At 43.0% G+C, this 23,202-nt stretch overlaps 1 protein-coding gene across 2 annotated transcripts; it reads left to right on the top strand.

Moving 5' to 3' along the window:
* CTNNB1 (catenin beta 1) lies at positions 1–21,826 on the top strand. Of its 2 annotated transcripts, XM_002199036.6 has the most exons (16): positions 1–346; positions 13,590–13,650; positions 13,912–14,139; positions 14,277–14,530; positions 14,610–14,848; positions 14,933–15,134; positions 15,460–15,604; positions 16,078–16,181; positions 16,268–16,606; positions 16,849–17,007; positions 17,925–18,044; positions 18,197–18,347; positions 18,437–18,558; positions 19,726–19,786; positions 20,542–20,762; positions 21,053–21,826. In XM_002199036.6, the coding sequence occupies exons 2-15, from the start codon at positions 13,638–13,640 to the stop codon at positions 20,748–20,750; spliced, it is 2,346 nt and encodes a 781-aa protein (XP_002199072.1). In that variant the 5' UTR covers positions 1–346; positions 13,590–13,637; the 3' UTR covers positions 20,751–20,762; positions 21,053–21,826. The 2 variants fall into 2 exon arrangements, with proteins under 2 accessions (XP_002199072.1, XP_072781917.1); XM_072925816.1 differs by lacking the exon at positions 20,542–20,762 and having other exon boundaries at positions 111–346.
* The last annotated feature ends 1,376 nt before the right edge of the window (positions 21,827–23,202 follow it).

Genomic DNA, 23,202 nt, shown 5'->3' with positions numbered 1-23,202 from the left:
GAGCGCCGGGCGCCTATGGAATGCCGCGCGCGGGGCCCGGCCGCGGCGGCAGGATACACAGCCGGGCCCGCCGCTCGCTATAAGAACCTCCTTGTGAGCGACGCCATTTTAAGCCTCTCGCTCGGTTCGGCGCTGGGAGCAGCGGCGGCGGCGGCGCTCGGGGGACACGAACACCGCCGCCCCGTACGGTCGCCACCCGGGAGCCAGCGGCGGGGGCACCGCCGTGAGTGAGGAGGAGGCGGGGGGACGAGGAAGGAAAGACGGACCGGACCACGATCGCCCGGGCAGCAGCAGCAGCCGCCGCCGCCGGAGCCTGGAGGGACCCTGAGCTCTCCCTTCCTCCAACGTTAGTGCCGCTTTCTCCGGCGGGAACTTGGGGCAAACCCGGGCCGGGCACCCCCGCGGCCGTCAGGGGGTCCAGGGTGTGCCCGGCGGGAAGGACGGGGCTGGGGGAGGGGGGAGCGGGGGTGGGAGAGAGGTGGGGGGGCAGGAAAGGAAAAGAGAGAGGGCTCTTGTTTTTGGGAGGTCCGGACAGCTGCGTGGCTGCAGGAGCGGCAGCTGCGGCTCCCGAGGAGTCTCTTGGGAAGCTCGTCCTGGGGCGAGGGGGTGGCTGCTCCAGTCTGCGGGAGAAGGCGAGTCCATGCGCCCGGCTCTGCTCTCGTCTGCAGCAGCGTCCGGAGTACTTTAATGGCCCTTTTTTATTATTATTTTAGAGGTTCTTCCCCCTCCCTTTTTAGGGGACTACTAACTCGCTGGTGGGTATCAGATCCCCTTTGGCGATAGGAGGGGGAAGAGAGCAGGGTACGGGTTTATTTGTACGGAATATAATTAATCACGGTCACTGCAGTCAGCGGGAGATAACTAATCTGTTGCCTTGTGGGGTTTCGCTTTTAGTGGCATTGCATATTTGCTGGAGAGCCTGTGCTGCTGCTTCTGGGTGTCACCGAAATGAAGCTTTCCCGGAGCTGGGAGCAATCAAATTAAGTTTTTTAACACCCACCTTACCAGGGTATTGCAGGGAGCGACCTGGGCTGCGGGCGGTGTTGGGGCTCCCACGCTGCGAGGGGAAGCGCCCGCTGCTTCCCGTGGCCGGCTGGGGGGACCACGGCGGCTCCAGCTTCCCGAAGTACCGCGTTCCTGAGCTGTGGGGATCAACTCGCGGTTACTCCCAGAATTATCTAGGGCACTTCTTCCTCTAGGAACAGGGTCTCCTGGAGTGTTGTGGTTTGTTGTTGGTTTAGTTTGTTTTTTGGTGTTGTTTGTTTTTTTTTTTTTTAAACAAAGCTTAGTTCGTCTCCATTGTGCATGATTAGCTGCTCCTAGAGCAGCAAGTTTTCTTAAATGTAGCAAAACCTTACATTTTTCCCTAGTTAAAACTCGATGTAGGATGTTGGGCCGTTTCTTTTTGTGTCTCTTCCCAAAAACCTCTGAAAATTATCCTAACTGGAAAGAAAGGAAAGACTGTGTGAAAGTACCACGAGCAACTTACTTGTGACTTTAGGAATGGCAGTGTTGATCTTTGTAATCAGCTACTTCTTGATCTCTTTCTCATGGAGCAGCCATTGTTCTGACACTCTGTATATTCCAGACATCTGTGGTCCTCCCATCCCCCAAAGTATGCAAGTGGTGAATGGAAAGAGGCTGGGCTGGTATGCTGAGGTCGACGGACGGAAATCAAGGAGGGGTTTTAGTAAAACAGGATCTTTATGTGCTGAGACTACAGTAAAGGCAAAGACGAGAAAATTAGTTGAAAGAGTGTCAGAGTTTTCTTGATCTAAGTTCAGACACACCAGTCAGCAACTTCCTAGTTATGATTTTGATTCTGAATGAGAAAAAGATACTGTTGCGAGGCTCCAAGAAAAAAGTCTAAGCCGCAAAACTTACTGGTGTGTATTGGCCCAAGTTATAATGTGAATTTCAATACCTAACAGTCCAGGAACCTAATGTTGATCTTGCACTTTTGATAAAAAGGTGCTGACAGCTGCAGGTATGTGACTGCTGTGTCGTTGTCTAATGGCTGGTACTGTTGCAAATGAGGCTGCTTAGGTATTCAGGCAAGAGTTTAAAGCTTTCTAAATTCAACTGTTCAGTTCAAAATTATACTGAATGTCTCATTGTTCTGGGACTGTTCTAAATAAATGTCATATTTGCTCATCTGTTAGTTCAGATATTTTCTATTTAGGTGTAAACTGATATCCAGGGGAATGTTCACTTTGGTCTGTATGGCTGATCATTTCCACAAAGTCTAGGAGAGAAATAAGTAAAAACACCACGTTGGAAAGGACAATGCCATGCATGATAGGTTCTAGGAGCAAGGATTTAATGCAATGTAAAGTTTGATTGGAAAAATCAGTTATTCAAATGCTGTGTTACAGCCTTATCAACCCAAGCTTCGTTTTTCTTGCCTAAGCTATAAATAGAGTGGGCTCTTTGCATGGTGTATGTCTACTCTGGACACCAGCATTTTGGTCTGACTGTGGTGTGTCAGTAAGTAGCTTACCAAACCTTGGCTGTAAAACCTGGTTGCCCTTCAGACAAAATTACTTTTTTCTGAAACATCTGTAGTGACTCTACATCTGGATTAGCATCCTGAAATACCATGTTCTGAAGAGTTAAACTTGAGTTTTTGGGGATCTTAAGGCAAGAGGTTAATACTAGTGGTGTTCTGATTTTGCGGTGTTTTCAGGAGTGGAAAGGGAAGTGGAAAGAATGGAGCAGGAAATATGGCTGCTGGAGGCTTCTGTCTCAGAAATTGAAGTGTGAGTGTGCTGTCTGAAACTCTTGGATAAGGATGTTTCTGTAGAGTATTGTATAGTAGGCAGACTGGTGTGCAGATACATCGGTAATCAAAATCACTTACCTTAATTCAAAGTTAAACTGGTAATGCTGGGGTTGTGGTGATCATGCAGTTGCCTGCAGCAAAACTTGTTCTGTGACTGTGGTAGCCTGCATACCACGGCAGGAAAATCAGGACTGACCTTACCTATCTTGAACATCTTACTTTACAAAGCCTGATAAAACCTGTGAGAAACTGCAGGCAGCTGTGTCTTGCTTCTGTGTCCTCAGAACATGCGCTTGCAAATTCTGAGCCCAGTGCCTTGCTGGCTGACTGGGTGGGAACCTAGAAATGGTAAACTCCTTGGCAGTAAGTTTTGTGTGTAATTCTTCTTGTTTCTTTATATAAAATTATTTTCCTGGAAGGGCAATATTTCTGATTTTCCAGTTAAGCACCAATTGAATTGGCTAGACTTGCCAACATAAGGCAGCCTGACAGTGTTTAACTTTTAATATTTGTTTCTGGTACTTGATTCCAAGGTAAAGCTTGCTGTTGTCTGTGATCAGGCTTTAGCAGGAGGGTAATGTGTTAAACTATGTAGCCTGTGCTGCCTGTCAGGAGAAGAAAGGAGCCAGAAAAGTTGTTTCAGTTTTTAGGGGATTGTGCTTTTCTCTTTTCACTGGCAGGTAACTTCAAGTGCAAGGGAGAGAACTAACGAAAGTCTAATTCTGGCATTTCTGTCTGTGTGGAACACCAAGTAGATGAGGTGAACAGGTGAAACATACTTGAAGCTCATCCTGACCTCCTGAGTCTGTTTACTCTGATGTGAAAGCAAATTCGTGCTGTGCTTTCGTTGCCTTGGGAAGCATGGGTGCACATGTTACTTTACAGCAGAACTTTTTGTTCATGTTCCAAGTTGACTTTAGGAAACAGTGTACATTGGCTGGATTGGTATTGCAGAAGTGAAGTACTTGCTCTGTTACTTAATACTAAATTAACTCTGGAGCCTTGTTTGAGGACTGATGTAGAAGGGTGTAAGAGTTAATCTCATTCTGTGTTGCTGCATTTAAAAAACAGTATGAGGTAGCTGGATTTTGCTGGAGTTGGCAAATGCAGCCTGTGCACTGTACGTGTATTTGCTGGAACCAGCGTTTCTGGGCTGACTTACTGCACTAAATAGACTATTGGAGAAGTTTGCCAACTCTGCAGCAACTGTAGCAAGTAGTTCTGTATTGTCCTGGCAACAATTCAGGTGCCCTCCAGTGGCCAGAAATCTTAACATCCTAAAGGTGCTGTTAAATGCAGCTCCCTTATCAGTTTGCCTTGATTAAGAGTGAGTTGAAGAAATGTCTTTTAGTGTCAGACTTCATTAGCATGTTTGTTGTCCTTTTTGGAGTGTTGGTGTGCCTTATTGTAAATACAGAGTTATTCTGACAGGCAAGCAAAGACAGCCACTTTCGGATTCATAAGTACTTTGTCAGTGTAATTGTGACTAATCACTCTAGTTTTTTAAACTGTAGAGATTAATGTTTAACATCTAAATTCAGGGATGACTGTGTGGTTTCAGTCTTAAGAAGAAACTGGATTATGGGTAGATACTTCCTTGTTTGGAAGAGAGATGGTTTGCTAAGTTGTTCCTGTGTTGGTGTGGAAGTGAGTGTTTCAAGTTACGCACAAACAAGCCAGAAGGGTATTTCTGTAACTGTGCCTGTTGTTAGTGATGCACATGATTGTGTTAAATGACTGCAGAACCATTGTCCTTTTGATACACAAAACCATGTGGGCAAGGAAACTTGAGGGCTAGGGCTGGCAGTGGTTTTGTCCCTGAACTTTTTGAGTGTTAAATGAAATGTGGTATAATATTTGTCTGAATTATCATATGTTGCCTCTAAATGATTGCGATGGCAACTTTTTTTTGGTATGTGATTAGGTAAGACTAAAGAATGAATTTTGATCCTGTCTACTGCCAGCTCTCCACTACAGTCATCTTACTCAGTGATAAGTATGGGTACATGGACCAAAAGCTGTAAATCACTGCATATTTACTAGGTGAGTCCTGCTGGCAGACTAAACCTTGGATAGAAACACTGGCTCATCCCAAACCAAGGAAGATGGGAGTATGCATAATGTACATATCTGTATCTTGCAAATAAAAGGTGGGAGTTCTCTAAGTTTTGATAATAAAACTCCTCTCAATGTTTTGACCAGCCATGAGGATACTCAGACTTAGTGAATGCTGCACAAAGCCCTAGTGGGGAGTGTGTGCCAGTGACCCAAAGATCCCAAATCCATTGCTGAACAGAAATGATTGGTAACTGCTTTGACTGTTACTAATCACTTCTGGCACACACAAACTGTTTGTTTCTGGTGCTGGTACTTAGTTGGTCAAAAGAATTAAGATGGAGCAATTGGGTTGATAATCTTGTTATGACTTAATGCAAGTTCATAAACTTGCAACTGTAATATCAGTCCTCTAATATTGAGCTACAAACTGCTGTCAGGGGATTGATATGTACATTGTGTGAGGAAGATCATTAATTTTGTTCTCAGGTTGGATGTGTAACACCAGAGTTTTATTTGAAGCAGTTTTCACATCATAACGTCTAACATTATGATCAGCTCCCATCTTGGACAGTCAGGAAGATACTTAGGTGCTTGAGGTCTCTTTTGCCAACTAATAAAATTTTTGGTAGTCCTGTGGTATACTTGCTGATGAAGAGCTCTCTTAAATTGTTACTTTCAAACATGACCTGATGATTTGTCAACTTGAGCGGAGCTGCTGCTTATACCTCATAAAAGCAACCAGAAGTTTCTAGAAAGGACAAATACATAGGACAGAGAGTGTTTTGTTTGCAGATCCTGTTAGAAGCTGCTGGTATAGTTGCCTGTGATTTTGAATGTAAAGGATTGGACTGACAGACCAAATCCTCTTGTAACTCCTGAATGTTCTCTACGTAAAGAGTGAAATAACTGTGCTGTGGATCCAAACACTTAATTTCTGAAGTGACAAGATCCAGTGCTGTGAAATCTCAGCTCCTGCAGTATGATTTTAATGAAGAGTATGTGACTGTGTGAAGCAGTGCTTTCTTTACATTGCATAGGATGCCCAGCCATGTGCCTCTGGCCAGCATCAAGCAAAATTATGTAGGGTACTGCTGATAAGAAATTATGGTGGTAGGTAGCTTCTACCAAGTCCATTTAGACATATCTGTGTGTCCCATCAGTCTGTAATTCTGCCAGAGTGTCTCTAGAATGTCTGTCCTACAGAGTGAAGATCTGTGCATCTCCTTTCTTTCAAAAGGAAAGCATTTATAGAATATTGCCAGCTTCATGTTTGGAGAGGCTTCCTAGCAGGTTCTACAATTTCAGAGTTCATCTTCTGGGATGATAGTTCATCCTGGCACAGATCTGCACTTTCATTTCTTTTTAAATAACTATCCTCATGTGCTTGTTCTGAATTCTCTTCCAGGTTCGCATTTTGTACTTTAGTTATCTGAGGTATTTGTTGGCTGATAGTGGCTCTCAGACCACTGATAGCTCTTGCTTTATTGAGAATTCTAATGGGTTGTTTTTAAAAGGGTACTTAAACCTTAGTGCCCGTGAAGACCCTGATGAATTGCACAAGCTGTTAGTGCCTTCATGCTGTGTTAGTTGCTCAGAGCACAGCACGGACAGGGCTGCAGATGGAAGAGATCCCTCTGCCCTCAAATCTCTGACCTTTACTTCCGATACCTTGTTACCTGAACTGTCAGTCCCTGTCCGCAAAGCTGCTCTTCAGCAATTGATTAAAACTACCCACCTTCTGGGTGGCTTTGTCTACTTCGGGTGAGAAAACAAAATGTGGCTCTTGCTATACTTACATTACAGTCTCAAGTGCACTTGAAATGTAGTAGTTGCTGAACATTGCAAGCTAGGTAGGAGGTATGATTCTTTACTTGCCTGCTTTCTCCTTTAGGAGGAAGGGAAAGGTAAAACGTGTGTGTCCTGTCATATCAGAAGGCTCTGTGGTGCTCCAGAGGTGAAATCTGGCAGACTGGAGCGTTACAGCTCTTGTAAAGTTCTCGTGGCCCCTTTCCCTACTCAGTCACATTTGCTTAAGACTGTATTGACTCCAAAACAAGCCTTGAGTTTTTGGAACTTGTAACCTAAGTCTTTCTTTCACTAGACATTTTTTGAGGAACAAGTTCTCTTTTTCAATACAGCTAACCCAGTGTTTTAAGTCTAGTCAAATCTACCAGACTGCCTGCATTTCAGTTGTAATCAACTTGGAGAACTGTACCAAGAAGGAAATATTTACATGTTTGTTTTAGCAATGGGCATGTGAATAGAAACTCTGTACTCTTGGTCTTAGATTGCAGATATAATGTGTTGCCTCTCTATTTTCAGTTGTTTTGTGTGTGGCATGAAGTGAACTCCGATTTAAAAAAAAAAAAAAAAAACCCTCACAAAAGCTAGTGTAGGGAGGTTTTTCTGCCTTTGTTATAGAAAGGAATTTTTAGATAATTTCTAAGGCAGAAGACAAAGGCTGAGAAGCCAGGACAGTTGATGTAATAGCAATCTGGGATGCCTGAAGGAAAAAGGAAATAATGAATTGGAAATGAAGCAGCAAAGAAGAGTGGCTGAAATAGAGGGGACTTGCAGTGAGCGTAGGCAGACCTGCACCCCTCTTCCACTCTAAATCTGTGGATTATCTGAGCTAGTTTGTTGCCTTTTCCAGCATGTCTTAAGGATGCTGAAGGCTTAGAAATTTGAACCTTTTAATTGAGGTCAGTAAAGCAGATATTCAGATTTCTTAATTTCCTCAAGTTTGCTAGGAAAAACAAACCTTAGACTTTCAGTCTTAATAATGAGAGAATGTAAAGACTATTTGAACACTATTGCATGTTCTGGGTTCAGAATCTAATTTCTTAGGATATGATTAGCTAAATCTAAGACAGACTGTATTGCTGTTTGCAAGGCATCTTCCGACTTTCTGCAGGGATCAGTAGAATGTTTTGTCTGAAGTATTCCTGCTTGGATACATTTGAGCTGGATGGATTACACAGGATACCAAGTTTATCACTGGAAAGAGGAGAAATACTTTACTAAGCAAGAATAGCTTAGTGGTTGGAGGCAATGATGCTAACTAACAAATATTGCTTGGAGGAAGGACCAGAGCAGTTTTGCCACAAGGTATAGTTAATAAATGTTTGTTCAGTAGCAGTCTAGGATCAGTAAGATAGATTTCAGTGTGGGCACATGCCGTGGCATTCAGGTCAAGATTACTGGTAGCTCTTGGCTTTCAGTGGAACTTCTGAAATAGTTCAAGTTCTACATCTTGGCACAACACTTAAATATAGTAATGCTGCTTCATCTCTTGCCATGGCACTTCTTCTGAAGTAGTAGTGAAGGGTATAGATGAATGTTTCTACCATGTAACAAAAAAAAAAAAGTAGGCAAGTTTTAAAGCTGTAAAAGCCTATAGGTTTTTCTCCTGTTAGAGGAAAAAGACTGTGTAGTTTGACTTGTTTCCTTTTGATATTACACACTAAGTTTCTTCCCCTAGGTTAAGGTGTCTTGCCATAAGCCACTTGAAGATATTTTTACATAGTATTAAAAATTACCCCATTAAAAGCAGAAGGTAGCCTGACATTAATATAAAATACATGAAGTTTTATACTCCTGTTTCTAGTACTGATAATAAGGTAAACCTTAATTTTTCTGTCTCTAAAAATATCCAATAGTGCATTGCTTTGTTTAAGGTGATAATTTACAGCCCATAACCATTATTCAAGAGCCACTTTGCAGTGAGTTTCATAGTAACTTTTGTCCATTCAAGTCCTTAAAGCACTGGTGTGCAAAAGTAAGCATTGGTGGGTGGCTAATTTCCCAATAGTCAAGCCTTTCTAATACTTGCATATAACTGACTTCAAAATAATCTACACTCAATGTGGCTGTTTTCTTTTAGAGGGGACAAGGTGGCTGAGGACTACAACTGCTACCTCTGGAAACAGAATTATGGGAATGCTCTTTAGTATTTGTTTACTGGATATGGAAATACGTTCCAGGAAAACTGTTGTTTGTAATCATCTGTGGTATCTTTGTACAAGAAAAATAAATATTTTAAAAGTGCAATCTTCAGAGTGAAATTCCAGCACATTCTGTACCTATTTTCAAATAAAGTCTTCTGTTCTTTTTTTCAAAAAATTGTAAACCCCAGCTGTCATTCCTACCACACGCTTCTAACATTCCTTAAAATGTGTAACACCAAAACTGTCCTTCCAGGAATTCATGCCAATCTTACAGAATCATCTGGTACATGAAGGACCTCCAAAATTACCTACAAAGGTACTTTTACCAGAGCTCAATACAGCCAGATAAAAGTTCTCAGTTTTCTTTAGAACCTATGGGTGGATATGGGAGGAGAGAACTTTATCTGCATTTGGATAAGGAATACATTTGAATAAAATTGAAGGGAAGTTTACAACAGTTTGGATCATGCCTGCATAAGATGAAGATCAGTAGAAGTAGGTCTGTCTGTTGCAAGAATGTTTGTATCTGTGGCTTAGGTTAGACCAAAAATTGCTTAGAGACAGTTCAGCCACTCCTGCTGAAAGTGAGTGCCTTTATACCATGAAGGCTTTTTTCCTTATGTTTCCACTGTCAGTATTGTCCCACTTGGATAATTCCTCCTCCCACACATTTTGTTTTCTAGAAAACAAGCTAAGAACTTCCAGGGGAAGATAAAGGGTTGTTTTGTTTTGATTTGCTTTTTTAATTCCTTAATTGGATGTAGTTTTCAAATTCCCAACTTGAAAACTAAGGTTAATTAGGGAGCTTCTGCTACAGTAAGAACTGAAATACAAGGACTTGGGTCACAGAAATGAGTGCTCTATGTTACCAGCTGTGGAACTACTGTTGCCTGTATGTTTTGCCTATGGATTTTTGTAAAGCAGATACACAGGTAACATCATTGGCAGGCAGTTGAAACCAGTTATAAAATCAGACCCAAAGGATACTTTCAGTAACACCTTGGGAATTGTTGCAATGTCTTCAGAGCACTTGGTGAAAAACTGGTTTTCAGTAGAGATACTTCTCTTCCTTTGTCTGTGGGGAATACCCATTTTTCACTGCTGTGACTGTCAGAAGATGAAGATACACTTGTTCTGTGTAAGCAAATGTATCATTCAGAACGGGTGGATAGTTTAAAGGTGCAGTTGCTTGGCCTGTCCCAGGTGAGACAGAGACAAAAAACAGGATAATGTGGTCAGGAGGTATGTTTGTGTGCCGCAGTTCATGGTGTTAGGATGGATCAGTGTGGATTTCTCATGCAAGTTTTGGTAACATACTGCTCTCTTAACAAAGGATTTATGGCAGACTTGCAGACTTTGACTTGCTGTAGCAAAGTGGGAGGGGTGGGAAGGGAACTGCTTATCAGATCAGTCAGGTGTAATTTATGTCAGTCTTAAAAGAGAATTGTTCAGATTTCAGAACTACTGTAGGCTTGTTGACTTTCCTGGCAAATGCCTAACTATTCTTCAGAATCAGAAATTAATATCTAATAAAAACACATGATCATAAATAATACCTAATACTTCTTTCATTCCTTTTGAAAACCAAGAAAATTGAATTGTCTTCTGTACTAGTTTGAAATTATTAGCTCATGTGCCTTCTAAGCTTGCAGATGCCATGTAATACAGCCTAGTGCAAGGTCTTGAATTGATCTTCACATGAGTTAACACATAGTCTAAAAAACCCTAACCTTCATTTAAACCTAAAGCTGATAATGCTTGCTAAGCAAGTGGATAGTCTCATGGGGCAGGAAGAGCTTTTTGAGAAGAGTTGAGTCCCATAACTCCTAGCAGTACATTTATGTGAACTGTATAAAGTAATATTTATCAGAATTTCCACTTCTGGGTGTCTGCTAGCCTTCAAAAATTGTGAAGCTTGCAGCTACGCTGAAGTTTGTTTGTGAAGTATACTGAGGCCTTCTGTCTCTTCCTGATGGTTGAGATGTGTTTGGGTGACCTTGTACTGATTCATTTTGTCAAGAAAATGAGCAGCACAAGTGTTTGTAGTGAGCCTGGTGGTGCTGCTCCCTTTGTAAATGTGTTGGTTAACCTTGAGAGTGACAAACAGGAAGACAAAGTCAGCACCTTGCCTGGACTCAGTTTACCTCTTTGTAAAATTAGAAAACAGTGCAAAGGAAAAGATGAGAGAATGTTTAAGTGCAGAAAACCTAAAACCAAACCCTGGCTACTTTGGTTTGGCAGTTAATCCAAGTTTGAACTTGTAGGATTAAACCCAATTCCCTATCTAAATAGTAAAAAAAAGCTACCAGGAATTGCTGGGGGGCTACAGGTGTATGAAACGCAGATCAGGATGTTAGAACTTGAAGATGCAACTAGCAGTCTGATCAAGGCTGAGTATTCCAAAGACTGAATGTCACTGGTAATGCATTTCTGAACACTTTGTATTCTCCATTGCTATTTCGTAGATGTTCTTCAGTGTTGTTTTGGAGCAGTGCTGCTGTTCACTGGCTGCTCTGGTCTGTTGGATTTTATCTAATGGTAGAGCTGATCTTCTGATCTCTTCAGGCTGCTGAAATTGAAACAGCAATTTCAGAGTGCTGGTGCTATAGGCCAGTTGCCTTCATTGATGCAGAATTCAACAGTGGAGAAAATCATAAATGTTCTTCCCAAGCCCCTTACTGCATATGGAAATCTCGGGTAGTAGTAAAGGTCTCAAAGCATAGTCACTGCTCTTAACGTAGTGGTAGATGAAACAGTCAACTTCAAAACCAGCTTGGTGATCTTCTTTTATCATAGACCTGATGGGAGGAGATGGGAAAGTTTATGGTAAAAATAAATCTTTTTTGTGCTAAACATACTGAAATTTTCTCATAGCAGCTAGAACATGCCAAATTTTTTACTGAAAGTGTCACATCTGACTTAGAGTGAGGACTGCAGGAAGCAAAGATACAAATTTTACTGTTACTGCTATTCCCTTTGTGTTTGGAAGTTGTTAATGGAACTCACAAAGTAATGCAGAAGACCTGCAAAGAGCTATCAAGCTTTTGTACAGGCACTTTCTCAACTTAGCTGCTCATTAGAATGTTTTAATCAACGGTGAGCTGACAGTGAGACTTAAGTTTTTCTTTCCCCTTGCCACTACTACTGTCAAACTCCTGACAGCATGTTAGAAGAATCCCTGGGTAAGGGCCTGGAAAGAGTCTCTGTATTTTCAGCACATCCTCCATGCCCATTGTCAAGAGCAGACTCTGAGCTGGCCCATCTCTTCCAGGCTGTGGAGAAGGACCAGTTTAGAGTTTCCAGCTGTATAGCAGGATGCCTATTGTATGTTGTGTAATGTCTTCTATCAGCTTAATGCTGTTTATCTGCTGCAGATGCAGATCTACTGCCCATTTTATAAGAGCCAGTGAAGAGTTGCTGCCAAAAGTTGTGGGAGTGCAGTCAGGACAAACAGCACTGGCATTTGTACAGCCAAGCAACAAGATTGCTCAGGAGCTGCTGGAGTATCTTGCAGCTGGCTCAGAGTCAGTGAAATATAAGTTTGTCCTACCTATCCAGTGAGGCTTTTAAAACTGCAGGCCTGCCCTCTGTTTAATTATGATTTTCAAAAAGGTGCTTCTGAAGGAAACTGTTAAACTGGGAAACCTGTCTTTGCACAAATCCAGTGTCAGGTGGACTTTGTTCTCCTGATGCAGCACTGCAGACCTGTCCTTTCAGGGATTAGTGTACTGCCTTTACTTCATTGTGCAGGAATGTTTGGACGGCACAGCTCTAACACCTAACAGCACAGTGAAAGCTGATTGCTCCAAGAGATGGTTTTGCTCCCTGCACAGCCTACCACTACAAATGCCTCTGCCTGGCTGGCTCCCAGAATAGCCTGTCACCAGCTCTGTGTCTGTGCTGGAGACAGTGTGGGACTGTGGGGGGAAGGGGAGCAGATGAAATGAAAGTGACCTGTTATGGGGCTGTAGCCTTGAATTTTTCTTTCTAGGTTAGTGAAGAGACAGGTACAGATTTATGGTACAAATAGTTTTAAACTGCTGGGTGATATGGAATGGAGGTTCATAGTGAAAATCTATATGGGGCATTTGATCATGTTTCAGCCTCCTTGCCCCCAGTTATCTTGGTTTTCTGTGCAAACAATAAAAGTGAGTTTGGGGACTCAATGTGTGTTCAACTGAAGGACAGCTTTTTTTTTTTTTTTTAATAAGACTGGTTCAATTTTTAGTTTTAACTTCAAAAAGGAGTTTTTCATAGGAAGAAGCCTTTATTCTTATGGCACAGGAAAGGAATAAAGGAGGAGGTGTAGTTATAACTCATTACGTAGTCTTTGTGTAGAATGGTTGTTTCAACTTTCTCCACGAGAATTCATGTTGTAGCCCTTTATCAGATAGTTTTTTCTACTATCTTCTAATTACTTTATCTTTGAGGGAAATGAAGAAGTGTGACATTTAGCCATTGTCTTTGTGGCATTTCCAAACCCTGGAATTTAATGTCTGGACTTGATCTTATGGAAAGGTAGAGAAGTGAAAAATAGTTCTATCATGGTCAGTCTTCAATTCCTGTTCTCTTGCAGCTCGTAAGAGAATATCTTACACATAACCTGACAGAAGAAGTCTGGGTGATACATTGTGGACTTTTGCATGTTTGTCCATGGGGGTTTGCTAATTACCATTTGAGTATACTCACTGTAGTAATGAAATGTGCCATGTCTTAGTTTGCAATTCCAGTGTTCTAATGGGAAATCCTGTCTTACTAGCTCTGATTAGTGTTTAATAAGTTCTAATCTTGCTATTTTTTAGGATCTCTGAAAGAGTGCAAGAAAGAGTTCTGGGAGCATAACAAGGAACATGGCAACTCAAGGTACATAATGCATTACCATTTCTGTTACTAGAATCTAGAAGACTCCTTATCGCTCTCTTCTTAACTTTTCTATGTCACTTAGGTTTACATTGGTTCAACATAAAGGTTCAGTTTAAAGTTGCTGCTCGCTTGCAGTGCTGGGTTGAGGAAGTTGTTTATAACAGCTTATTTTAATGTAAAATCTCTTGTCACCTCTTGCAGGATTAATACATGCTGGAGTAATTGAACTAAACTTAATTGTTCACCAATGATTTCTTACAGCTGACTTGATGGAGCTGGACATGGCAATGGAGCCAGACAGAAAAGCAGCAGTCAGTCATTGGCAGCAGCAATCATATCTGGACTCTGGTATCCATTCTGGTGCCACAACAACTGCTCCCTCTTTGAGTGGCAAGGGAAATCCTGAAGAAGAAGATGTGGACACAACACAAGTGCTGTATGAGTGGGAACAGGGATTCTCTCAGTCCTTCACCCAGGAGCAAGTTGCAGGTAAGGCCTTTTCTGTTACTGGTTTGCGTGGACAAGCAGTTCAATAATACAGAAACCTAACTACTCAATTACTGCCAATCTGGATGATGAGCTTTTCATCCCTAGTTTGAGATTATAATGACTTTCCTTCTTTTCAGATATTGATGGCCAGTATGCAATGACTAGAGCTCAGAGGGTGCGTGCAGCTATGTTCCCTGAAACCCTGGATGAAGGAATGCAGATCCCATCCACGCAGTTCGATGCAGCTCATCCAACTAATGTGCAGCGCCTGGCGGAGCCATCCCAGATGTTAAAACACGCTGTTGTTAATTTGATAAACTACCAAGATGATGCTGAACTTGCAACTCGTGCAATCCCAGAACTGACCAAACTCTTGAATGATGAGGACCAGGTAAGTATTTTCTTTGCCTGCTGTTGGGGCACCTTTAATAACCTTAAAACTAAAAGCTTTGTTCAAACACTTGTGTTAGGTGGTGGTGAACAAGGCTGCAGTTATGGTTCATCAGCTGTCCAAAAAGGAAGCGTCTCGCCACGCCATTATGAGATCTCCTCAGATGGTGTCTGCCATCGTACGTACCATGCAAAACACAAACGACGTGGAGACAGCCCGGTGTACTGCAGGGACACTACACAACCTCTCACATCACCGTGAAGGCTTGTTGGCAATCTTCAAATCAGGAGGCATCCCTGCTTTGGTTAAAATGCTGGGGTATGTGCACTACTGAGGCAGTACTTGTGTTTTGCAGTTGGGTCTGCTAGGAGCAGGTATTCATGAGGATTTTCCCTTCTTTAGGTCCCCAGTGGACTCTGTGCTGTTCTATGCCATCACAACTCTTCACAATCTCCTGTTACATCAGGAAGGAGCCAAGATGGCTGTCCGTCTCGCTGGTGGGCTGCAGAAAATGGTCGCCTTGCTCAACAAGACAAATGTCAAATTCTTGGCCATCACAACAGACTGCCTTCAGATTTTAGCATATGGCAATCAAGAAAGTAAGGTAGGTGCCTGTGGTGCTGAAGAAGTTAAAATGAGCAAGCTTGGGATGAATGGCCTGACAGTTCTTGTGTACTGACCTCCTGACTCTGAATCTTCAGCCACATGCCACTGGCTTTTGCCAGTCATTCCTGACCTTGCAAGAGGGTAGGGATACAGGAATTATCTTGTGGAAATGCTATAAAACTATAAAACTCACAGTCCACATAAGCAGATGGAAATGTTTTTTTAGGGAACTGTAACCATGAGGACTGTAACTCAGCAACGTTTACTACCTGCTGACATGTGTAGGAAGTGACAGACAAATATTATTTTTTGCTGTCTTTCAGCTGATTATTCTGGCAAGTGGCGGACCCCAGGCGTTAGTAAACATAATGAGGACCTATACTTATGAGAAACTATTGTGGACCACAAGTAGGGTGCTGAAGGTGTTGTCAGTCTGCTCCAGCAACAAACCTGCTATTGTTGAGGCTGGTAAGTACATTGTCCTCATTCTAAATTAAAAAACTACATAGTGCTTTGGGATCAGTTCCACCAAGAACAGAAACCGCCAGCATCAAAAAATTAACTTGGGTTGGTCCTTAAGTCCAAAACCAGGTTTGGAAGCCTTTAGTATACAGAAGTATGAAAGGGTGGCTGTTTTTAGTAACTCCACTGTGTTGTTAACTGGGTGGCATTAGTGGCTGAGTGTCAGGATGCATCCCTGAGAATATGCACACGTTTAAAAGGCCCAGTGTCACACAGGGAATTTAAGAGGGTGGTTGTTTTCCTATGTGAAGAAGGGCTAGGGCCCCAGCCATATTGTGATATTGACAAGAAGGATCCAAAAGCTTGTGAGATTTTGCACTTAGAAGTCAAGGAAGAGAAGGACTTGACTGCTCACAAGGTGAGCATCAGCGTATGGTATCAAATCTGAGTAATGGTGTCAAATCTGTACCATCTTCCAGGTGGGATGCAAGCTTTGGGGCTCCACCTCACAGATCCAAGCCAGCGTCTTGTCCAGAACTGTCTCTGGACTCTGAGAAATCTGTCAGATGCTGCAACAAAGCAGGTAAAGGTCTTGTCTGAGGGATCAAGAGCAAAAGTCAACATAATGAAAAAGAAGACTTTAACTTTTCCTTCCCTCTTTTTCTGCAGGAGGGCATGGAAGGCCTTCTAGGAACTCTAGTTCAGCTTTTAGGCTCAGATGACATTAATGTTGTGACTTGTGCCGCTGGCATCCTTTCTAACCTTACCTGCAACAATTACAAGAACAAGATGATGGTGTGCCAGGTCGGTGGCATCGAGGCTCTGGTGCGCACAGTCCTCCGGGCTGGAGACAGGGAAGACATCACGGAACCTGCGATTTGTGCGCTCCGTCACCTCACCAGCAGACACCAAGAAGCAGAGATGGCTCAAAATGCAGTTCGTCTCCATTACGGACTTCCAGTGGTGGTAAAGCTGTTGCATCCACCCTCACACTGGCCTTTGATCAAGGTAAGTAATGGTTAAAAACTGGCAGAGCTGAAACTGAAAACTGTTGCTCTTCAAAATGTAACTTTAAAAGTGAAAAATTCTTTGTTTCCGTGGTGTTGGGGAACATTTTGTCTGCTGGAGAAGTTGCTTCAGTTGAGCTCTTAGAGATTTAAACATTTGAGATGAACTGGTTAAAAAAGAAGTCGATAACAGCAAGCACACCTGTCCTGCTCTTTTATTCCCCACTTGTTCCTTACCTGCAGGCTACTGTTGGCTTGATCCGCAACCTGGCTCTGTGTCCTGCAAACCACGCCCCGCTGCGTGAACAAGGTGCTATTCCAAGGCTAGTGCAGTTGCTGGTTAGAGCACACCAGGATACCCAGCGACGCACTTCCATGGGCGGGACACAACAGCAGTTCGTGGTGAGTGTCCTCCCTGACACTGCATCTCTCAAAGTTCTCTCCAACTCCTTGTTTGTCAGTGCATCTCAGCCCTGTAGTGCTTGGGCTAAAGAACTGTTGTCTTATTTGCTCTACTTCACATTATTATCTCTGTGCTAATAGCTCTGTTTTGGGAGATCTGATATTTTTCTTAAACAGGATGCCAAAATAAACCTTGGTTCTTATTTTAATAACATCTTAAGCATTTAATTCTGAGTGTTAGAGCTCACAGAAATTCTGGTACTGCCTGCTCTGGTAAGGCAAGTAATTGTCAGCCAAGAAACTAGAAGTCCCTCCTCCTCAGAAGAAGAATGGGTTTAGGAATGCTGTCACAGCTTATTGCATATTTGCAAGGGTGCTTAGACCTGTAAAAGTACTGAGAAGTTGTGCAGCCTCCATACTTGTTACCTCTTTTTGTTCCTGGTCAGTGTGACAAGATCAGTCTCAATTGGATTATTTTTATCCGTTAAACACATTAACAAAGCGGAGGTTGCTTAGCACAGCAAATGGAAGCAGCATCTACTAGTACAGGAGTGTAGTTAATTCATGCAGAGGCACGAAGGGACCTCTTTGCTACTGGTAACTGCTGTTTCTAGCTTAGTAACTGCCAGGCTAATCCAGGTTGTAGAAAAAGAGATGGTGTTATCAGAGGGGATGTTCATAATAAAATCCACTAAGGCATTCCACTGGGATGCTCTACGACTGAATTTGGGTGGGTACACTGGGTTGACTCATAGCAGGGATGTTAAGTTTGAAGGCCAGCAATTAGGGGAAGGGGGTGAGTGTAGGGGATGAGTTTGGATGATTAGTTGGAACTGCTGATTGGCTTTTTGACAGTCACTTAAGAAGAGAGTATACAATACCTCAAATTCAAAAATGCCTTTTCTCTCCCTAACCAGGAGGGTGTGCGTATGGAAGAAATTGTCGAGGGCTGCACTGGAGCCCTGCACATTCTTGCACGTGATGTTCATAATCGAATCGTAATCAGGGGTCTAAATACCATTCCACTATTTGTGCAGGTAAGTGTGAGCTCAAGACAGCACTATAGTACATATCAGGAAAAGAAATAAAACAGCTCTTAGACTTCCTGGATAGACCTGCTAAGTCAGAGTGTACTGAAGAGCTCATTTCAAGTGGAAAAGCTAAAAGAGCCCTCGTGTTTTGGTTGCAGTTGTTGTACTCTCCCATCGAGAATATCCAGAGAGTAGCTGCTGGTGTACTTTGTGAACTGGCTCAAGACAAGGAGGCAGCTGAAGCAATTGAAGCCGAAGGTGCAACCGCTCCTTTAACAGAACTGCTTCATTCTAGGAATGAGGGTGTTGGTAAGTGAACTTAAGGCTGGTTTCATACTTGTGTTAGAAGAGTTGATAGAAGTCTTGACCTCTGCTAAAATCGCTCTTCCTTTCGGCAGCAACCTACGCAGCTGCAGTGCTCTTCAGAATGTCTGAGGACAAACCACAGGACTATAAGAAGCGACTTTCGGTTGAGTTGACAAGCTCCCTGTTCCGGACTGAGCCAATGGCTTGGAACGAGGTGAGTTCTGTGATTGGTGTGAATAGTTCCCTGGGGAGAGCTCACTCCTGTGTTCTCCTTCCACCAGTGAAGCATAGATGCCATCAGTGATACAGGCCCAGCTTTACACAGCTTTTTGGTGGATGTACCTTCTTCACTCTCTCTCTGTGTTCACGTGCAGTGAACCTGTGGTAAGCAGCCTTCAAGCTGCTTTTTCCCTGGCAGACAGGAAGAGTCTGTTCACTGCTGAAGTGTGTAATGCTCAGTGTGCTTGCTAGTGTCCAAAGCTGTATACAAGAACTTTGTACTTTTCTGTGTTGCTTGTCAAAACCTAATGAACTCTGGATGCAAAAATAGAAACATCAGTGGTGTGAGGGAAGCATAAATACAAAACATATCCTGTGAGGCTTCTATCAAGCCAACAATGCAGGATTAGTAATCTTGGACTGGGAATGCAACTCCCTCAAGTCTTCCGCTCAAGTCCTGAGAACTGAGATTTCAGACTTGAATATGTTTGCAGGCTCATTAACACACATGGCTTTTTTTTTCATTTTTAATGGACTACACAGTAAATTGAGACTGAAGTCAATCTGTGTGCATGGGATACAGGGAAGGCTTCACTCATTCTTTGTCTTCCCACAAATTCTTAAGATTCAGGAGCCTAACTTGTCTTGTCTTGTATGTATCTACTACACCAGGGGCAGTAGCCTTTAATTTGTACTGTTTCAGTGCTTACTTTTCTGTTTTCCTAAAATCTCTATCTACCACAAGAATGCATTGCGGGGGGAGCTAAAACTCTGTCTTTGAGACTGGAGTTAGGCAGATGCTCTGCAGGCAGGCAATTACTTCCGTAATTGAACGTATGGGAGAGGTTCCTTCAGAACTCTTAAAAGCTCTGTTGCAGGATCTGGACAGGTCCTCACTACTTGAAGAATGTTCCTAGACCTACCCCATCTTTTTCACTCCCAGGTAGAACCCTCCTTCCAGTGATCTGTGGATTCCTAAATCTGGCTATTATATGTTGGATGCAGATACTTAGCTAAAAAGGCATTTCATGTTGACAGCAATGCAGAGGAGTTGTTCAAAGTGATTTGGGGCAAGCTTCACAACTTTTTAAATTCAAAATTACTGGTGCTGACCGAAAGACCCGATGTTAAAACTGTTTTGTAATTCTTTGTGTACACATAGACGGCAGATCTCGGACTGGATATTGGTGCCCAGGGAGAGCCTCTTGGATACCGCCCAGATGGTACGTATCTTCTGTTCCCCTAGACTAAACTTTCAATTGGATGAAGTCAAGTCATAGATTTTAAAGGAGAACTGCAAATGAGTGAAGAGTGAATTTACTCTTCAGCAAGGTATTGCAAACTGACAGGCAGATGGGGAACTGCCAGTTCAAATAACCCGTTTCTGCAACACCACTGGCAGCACTGAAATGGGAGCTGTATGAACATGCAAAACCAGTGTCTCTTGTCTGAGTCCTGTGGGAACACCTCCTGCTGAGCTGTTGTTTCCAGAAATCTTTTCCATTCCTTAAAAATGGACTTGACAATTCCAATAGTACAGTTTTTCTTTAAAACAACAAAGCTGGTACTGAACGTGTTAGTCTGTGAGTGTCTACAGATTTGAAAACAAGCCTATCCCTAAGGATTCTGAGCTATTTTTGACTAGTCTTTCAGAAGCAAGTCTACAGTCTTGGAGCCTGGTTTTGCTGCAATATTGTTGAATTTTAGTACTGTTGATTGTGCAGACTAATGGCTTGGCTGGAATCTGCTCGTGCTTCTGACTGCAGTGTGCTTTGTCTGCAGAATCCTACTGGAAGGCTTTTCCGAACAATGGAATAGCTGTTAAGGGCAGGCACCAGATTGTGTTGAACTTGGCTGAACTAGAAAACAATTAGATGGCTACACGATCTCCTCACACACTGATACTTGCAGCTTCTGATGCATCTAACATCTGTTAACATTATGCTTTTTTTCCCTCTGCCACCTTTAACTTTCTTAGATCCTAGCTACCGTTCTTTCCACTCTGGCGGATACGGTCAGGATGCCTTGGGTATGGACCCTATGATGGAACATGAAATGGGTGGCCACCACCCTGGTGCTGACTACCCAGTTGATGGTCTGCCAGATCTTGGCCATGCCCAGGACCTTATGGATGGGCTGCCTCCAGGTGACAGTAATCAGTTGGCCTGGTTCGATACTGACCTGTAAATCATCCTTTAGGTAAGAAGCTCCAACCTTGAATTTAAAAACAAAAAAAAAAGAGGAAAAACAGCTGACTGGACTGAGGACTTGGTTGGCAGGGAGGGATTGGCTCGACTGGGTCCCAGTGTGCCACAGTAATGAATAAATGCTCTGGAAACACAGTGAGCACACTCCAAACTGACTTCTGCCGTGAAGTGTGGAAGTAATTAACTGTAACGCCTTGTGCACTGGCTTCATGCAGTCTTGATGTGTTGCAACAGCCCTTCACAACTCAGGAGCACTGACACCTGTGTTTTTTCTCTTTGCAGCTGTATCATCTGAGTGAACTTGCATTGATTGGCCTGTAGAGTTGCTGAGAGGGCTCGAGGGGTGGGCTAGTATCTCAGAAAGTGCCTGACACACTAACCAAGCTGAGTTTCCTATGGGAACAATTGAAGTAAACTTTTTGTTCTGGTCCTTTTTGGTCGAGGAGTAATAATACAAATGGATTTTGGGAGTGATTCAAGAAACGAAGAATGCACAAGAATGAGTTGCAAGATGGAATTTATCAAACCCTAGCCTTGCTTGTTAAAAATTTATTATTTTTTTTAAATCTCTGTAATGGTACTGACCTTGCTTGCTTTGGAAGTAGCCTTTCTTTTTGCAGTAATTGTTGTTAGTTTTTTTTAAAGTCTCTCGTAGTATTAAGTTATAGTGAATATGCTACAGCAGTTTCTAATTTTTAAGGATTGAGTAAAGGTGTAGAACACTAATTCATAATCGCTCTAACTGTATTCTGAATAAAGTGTAACATTGTGTAGCCTTTTTGTATAAAAAACTAGACAAATAGAAATGGTCCAATTAGTTTCCTTTTTAATATGCTTAAAATAAGCAGGTGGATCTATTTCATGTTTTTGATCAAAAACTTTATCTGGGATATGTCTGGGTAGGGGCCAGTAAAAACTGTTTATTTGGAACCTTGTATTGGACAGTTTACCAGTTGCCTTTTATCCCAAAGTTATTGTAGCCTGCTGTGATACAGATGCTTCATGAGAAAAATGCAGTTATAAAATGGTTCAAAATTAAAGTAAACTTTTAATTCATTCTGTGTCAGATTATTTCAGATCACAAAATGTATTTGTGTGTTAAGAAATAGTCCTGGACTTGCACAACCACTGTAGTGGGGGGAGCCAAGAATAATTTACCTCTTTGATCCCACTCTGGCATAGTTACCCTTCATAGCCTGGAGCTTTCCTGCTGCAGTCCTCTGAGGCACCAGTCTGACCCTGCTTTGCCTTGGCAGGGTCCTTAGTATGGGGCAGGTCTAGCCAGATGTGAGGCAATTCCACTTTGTGCCAGGCCTGCCAGCCCCACATCTCTGGGATTCACAGAGGGTGAGCAGCCTCAGCTCCCCTCAGGTGCCCTCAGCACTAAGGGATAGTAAAAGATCCTTTGCCCACAAGCTCTCAGCTGGTTCAAAGCCCTTCTCAGGTGTCCTCAGTGTTCAGCTGCTGTGCAAGATGAGACCTGTGTGTAACTGGCTTCCCTTGAGGCAGCACCTGTGTGACTGCAAGGGGACAAAGTGGTTCTGAGACTGCCAGCTCAGCTGCAGATTGCACGTGTGCACCGTGCAGCTCTGTGGGAGCAGCACTCCCAGCACATCCACTGCAGGCAGCAGTTTGCCAGCAGGAGATCAGAGCAGGTTTTGCTGCAGAGGCTCCTGGCTCAAGATGCTGAGAGCTGAAGGGAACCGCACCAGCCTGCTTCCCCTTCTGCTGCAGAGGGAGCGGACTTGCACAAGGAATTCAGCCTTGTTCCTCTCAGCCACTTGGCTACTCGCCTTACTGTAAAACACTACACCAAATAACAGCCAGCACTCAACTCTTCCCTCTTTCTGGTAACTCCAGCTGTTAAGCTGTGAAAGATAGCAGTATTTGAAATAATGTAAGAAAACAATTCCTGTAAGACACAAGGTGAAATCTGTTTACCTGGGGCTGTTTGCTTGCATCCACATACTCTGGATAATGGGGCTGTCAGAGAGCAGGGGCGTAGCAGCAGCTGTCACAGGCACCTGCGCTTGGTGGGTGCACTGACAGACTGACAGACATCAGCCACAGCACATGTGGAGAATTTAACTCTTCAGACACTGTAGGATCTGCACACTCTAGAGGACCTTTTCTAGGGTACCAGCTTTTACTGGGGGTTTGACAAACTGCCAGGGTCATCATCACACCTGTTCTCAAAGAACTGCAGCCAGGAGCATTGGCAGCTGAGAACAACACTCCACCCGTGTAGTTTAAGCTGTGCAGTGCTAGCAAAAGAGGGGCACATAAAAGGCTGCTGAGTAAAAACCTGGGTAACATCTATCATCCTTACATGCCACACACACAGGCTCTGTGTGATCACAGTGGTTGGTACTAGTTGCTTGAGATGAACAATATTGTCTGTCTTGATAAAAAGGTATTTTCTAGTGCCAGTC

Source organism: Taeniopygia guttata, chromosome 2, assembly GCF_048771995.1.
Source record: "Taeniopygia guttata chromosome 2, bTaeGut7.mat, whole genome shotgun sequence".
In the NCBI taxonomy this organism is placed as follows: Eukaryota; Metazoa; Chordata; class Aves; order Passeriformes; family Estrildidae; genus Taeniopygia; species Taeniopygia guttata.
The sequence above is the reverse complement of the archived record's forward strand: the minus strand, read 5'-3'. Positions and strand labels throughout refer to the sequence as shown.

Excerpts from the sequence above, each read along its gene's own strand:
- CTNNB1 (XM_002199036.6), top strand. Across the intron at positions 15,605-16,077 it reads ACCTGCTATTGTTGAGGCTG|GTGGGATGCAAGCTTTGGGG; the intron begins GTAAGTACATTG and ends ACCATCTTCCAG. Across the intron at positions 17,008-17,924 it reads GGACACAACAGCAGTTCGTG|GAGGGTGTGCGTATGGAAGA; the intron begins GTGAGTGTCCTC and ends CTCCCTAACCAG.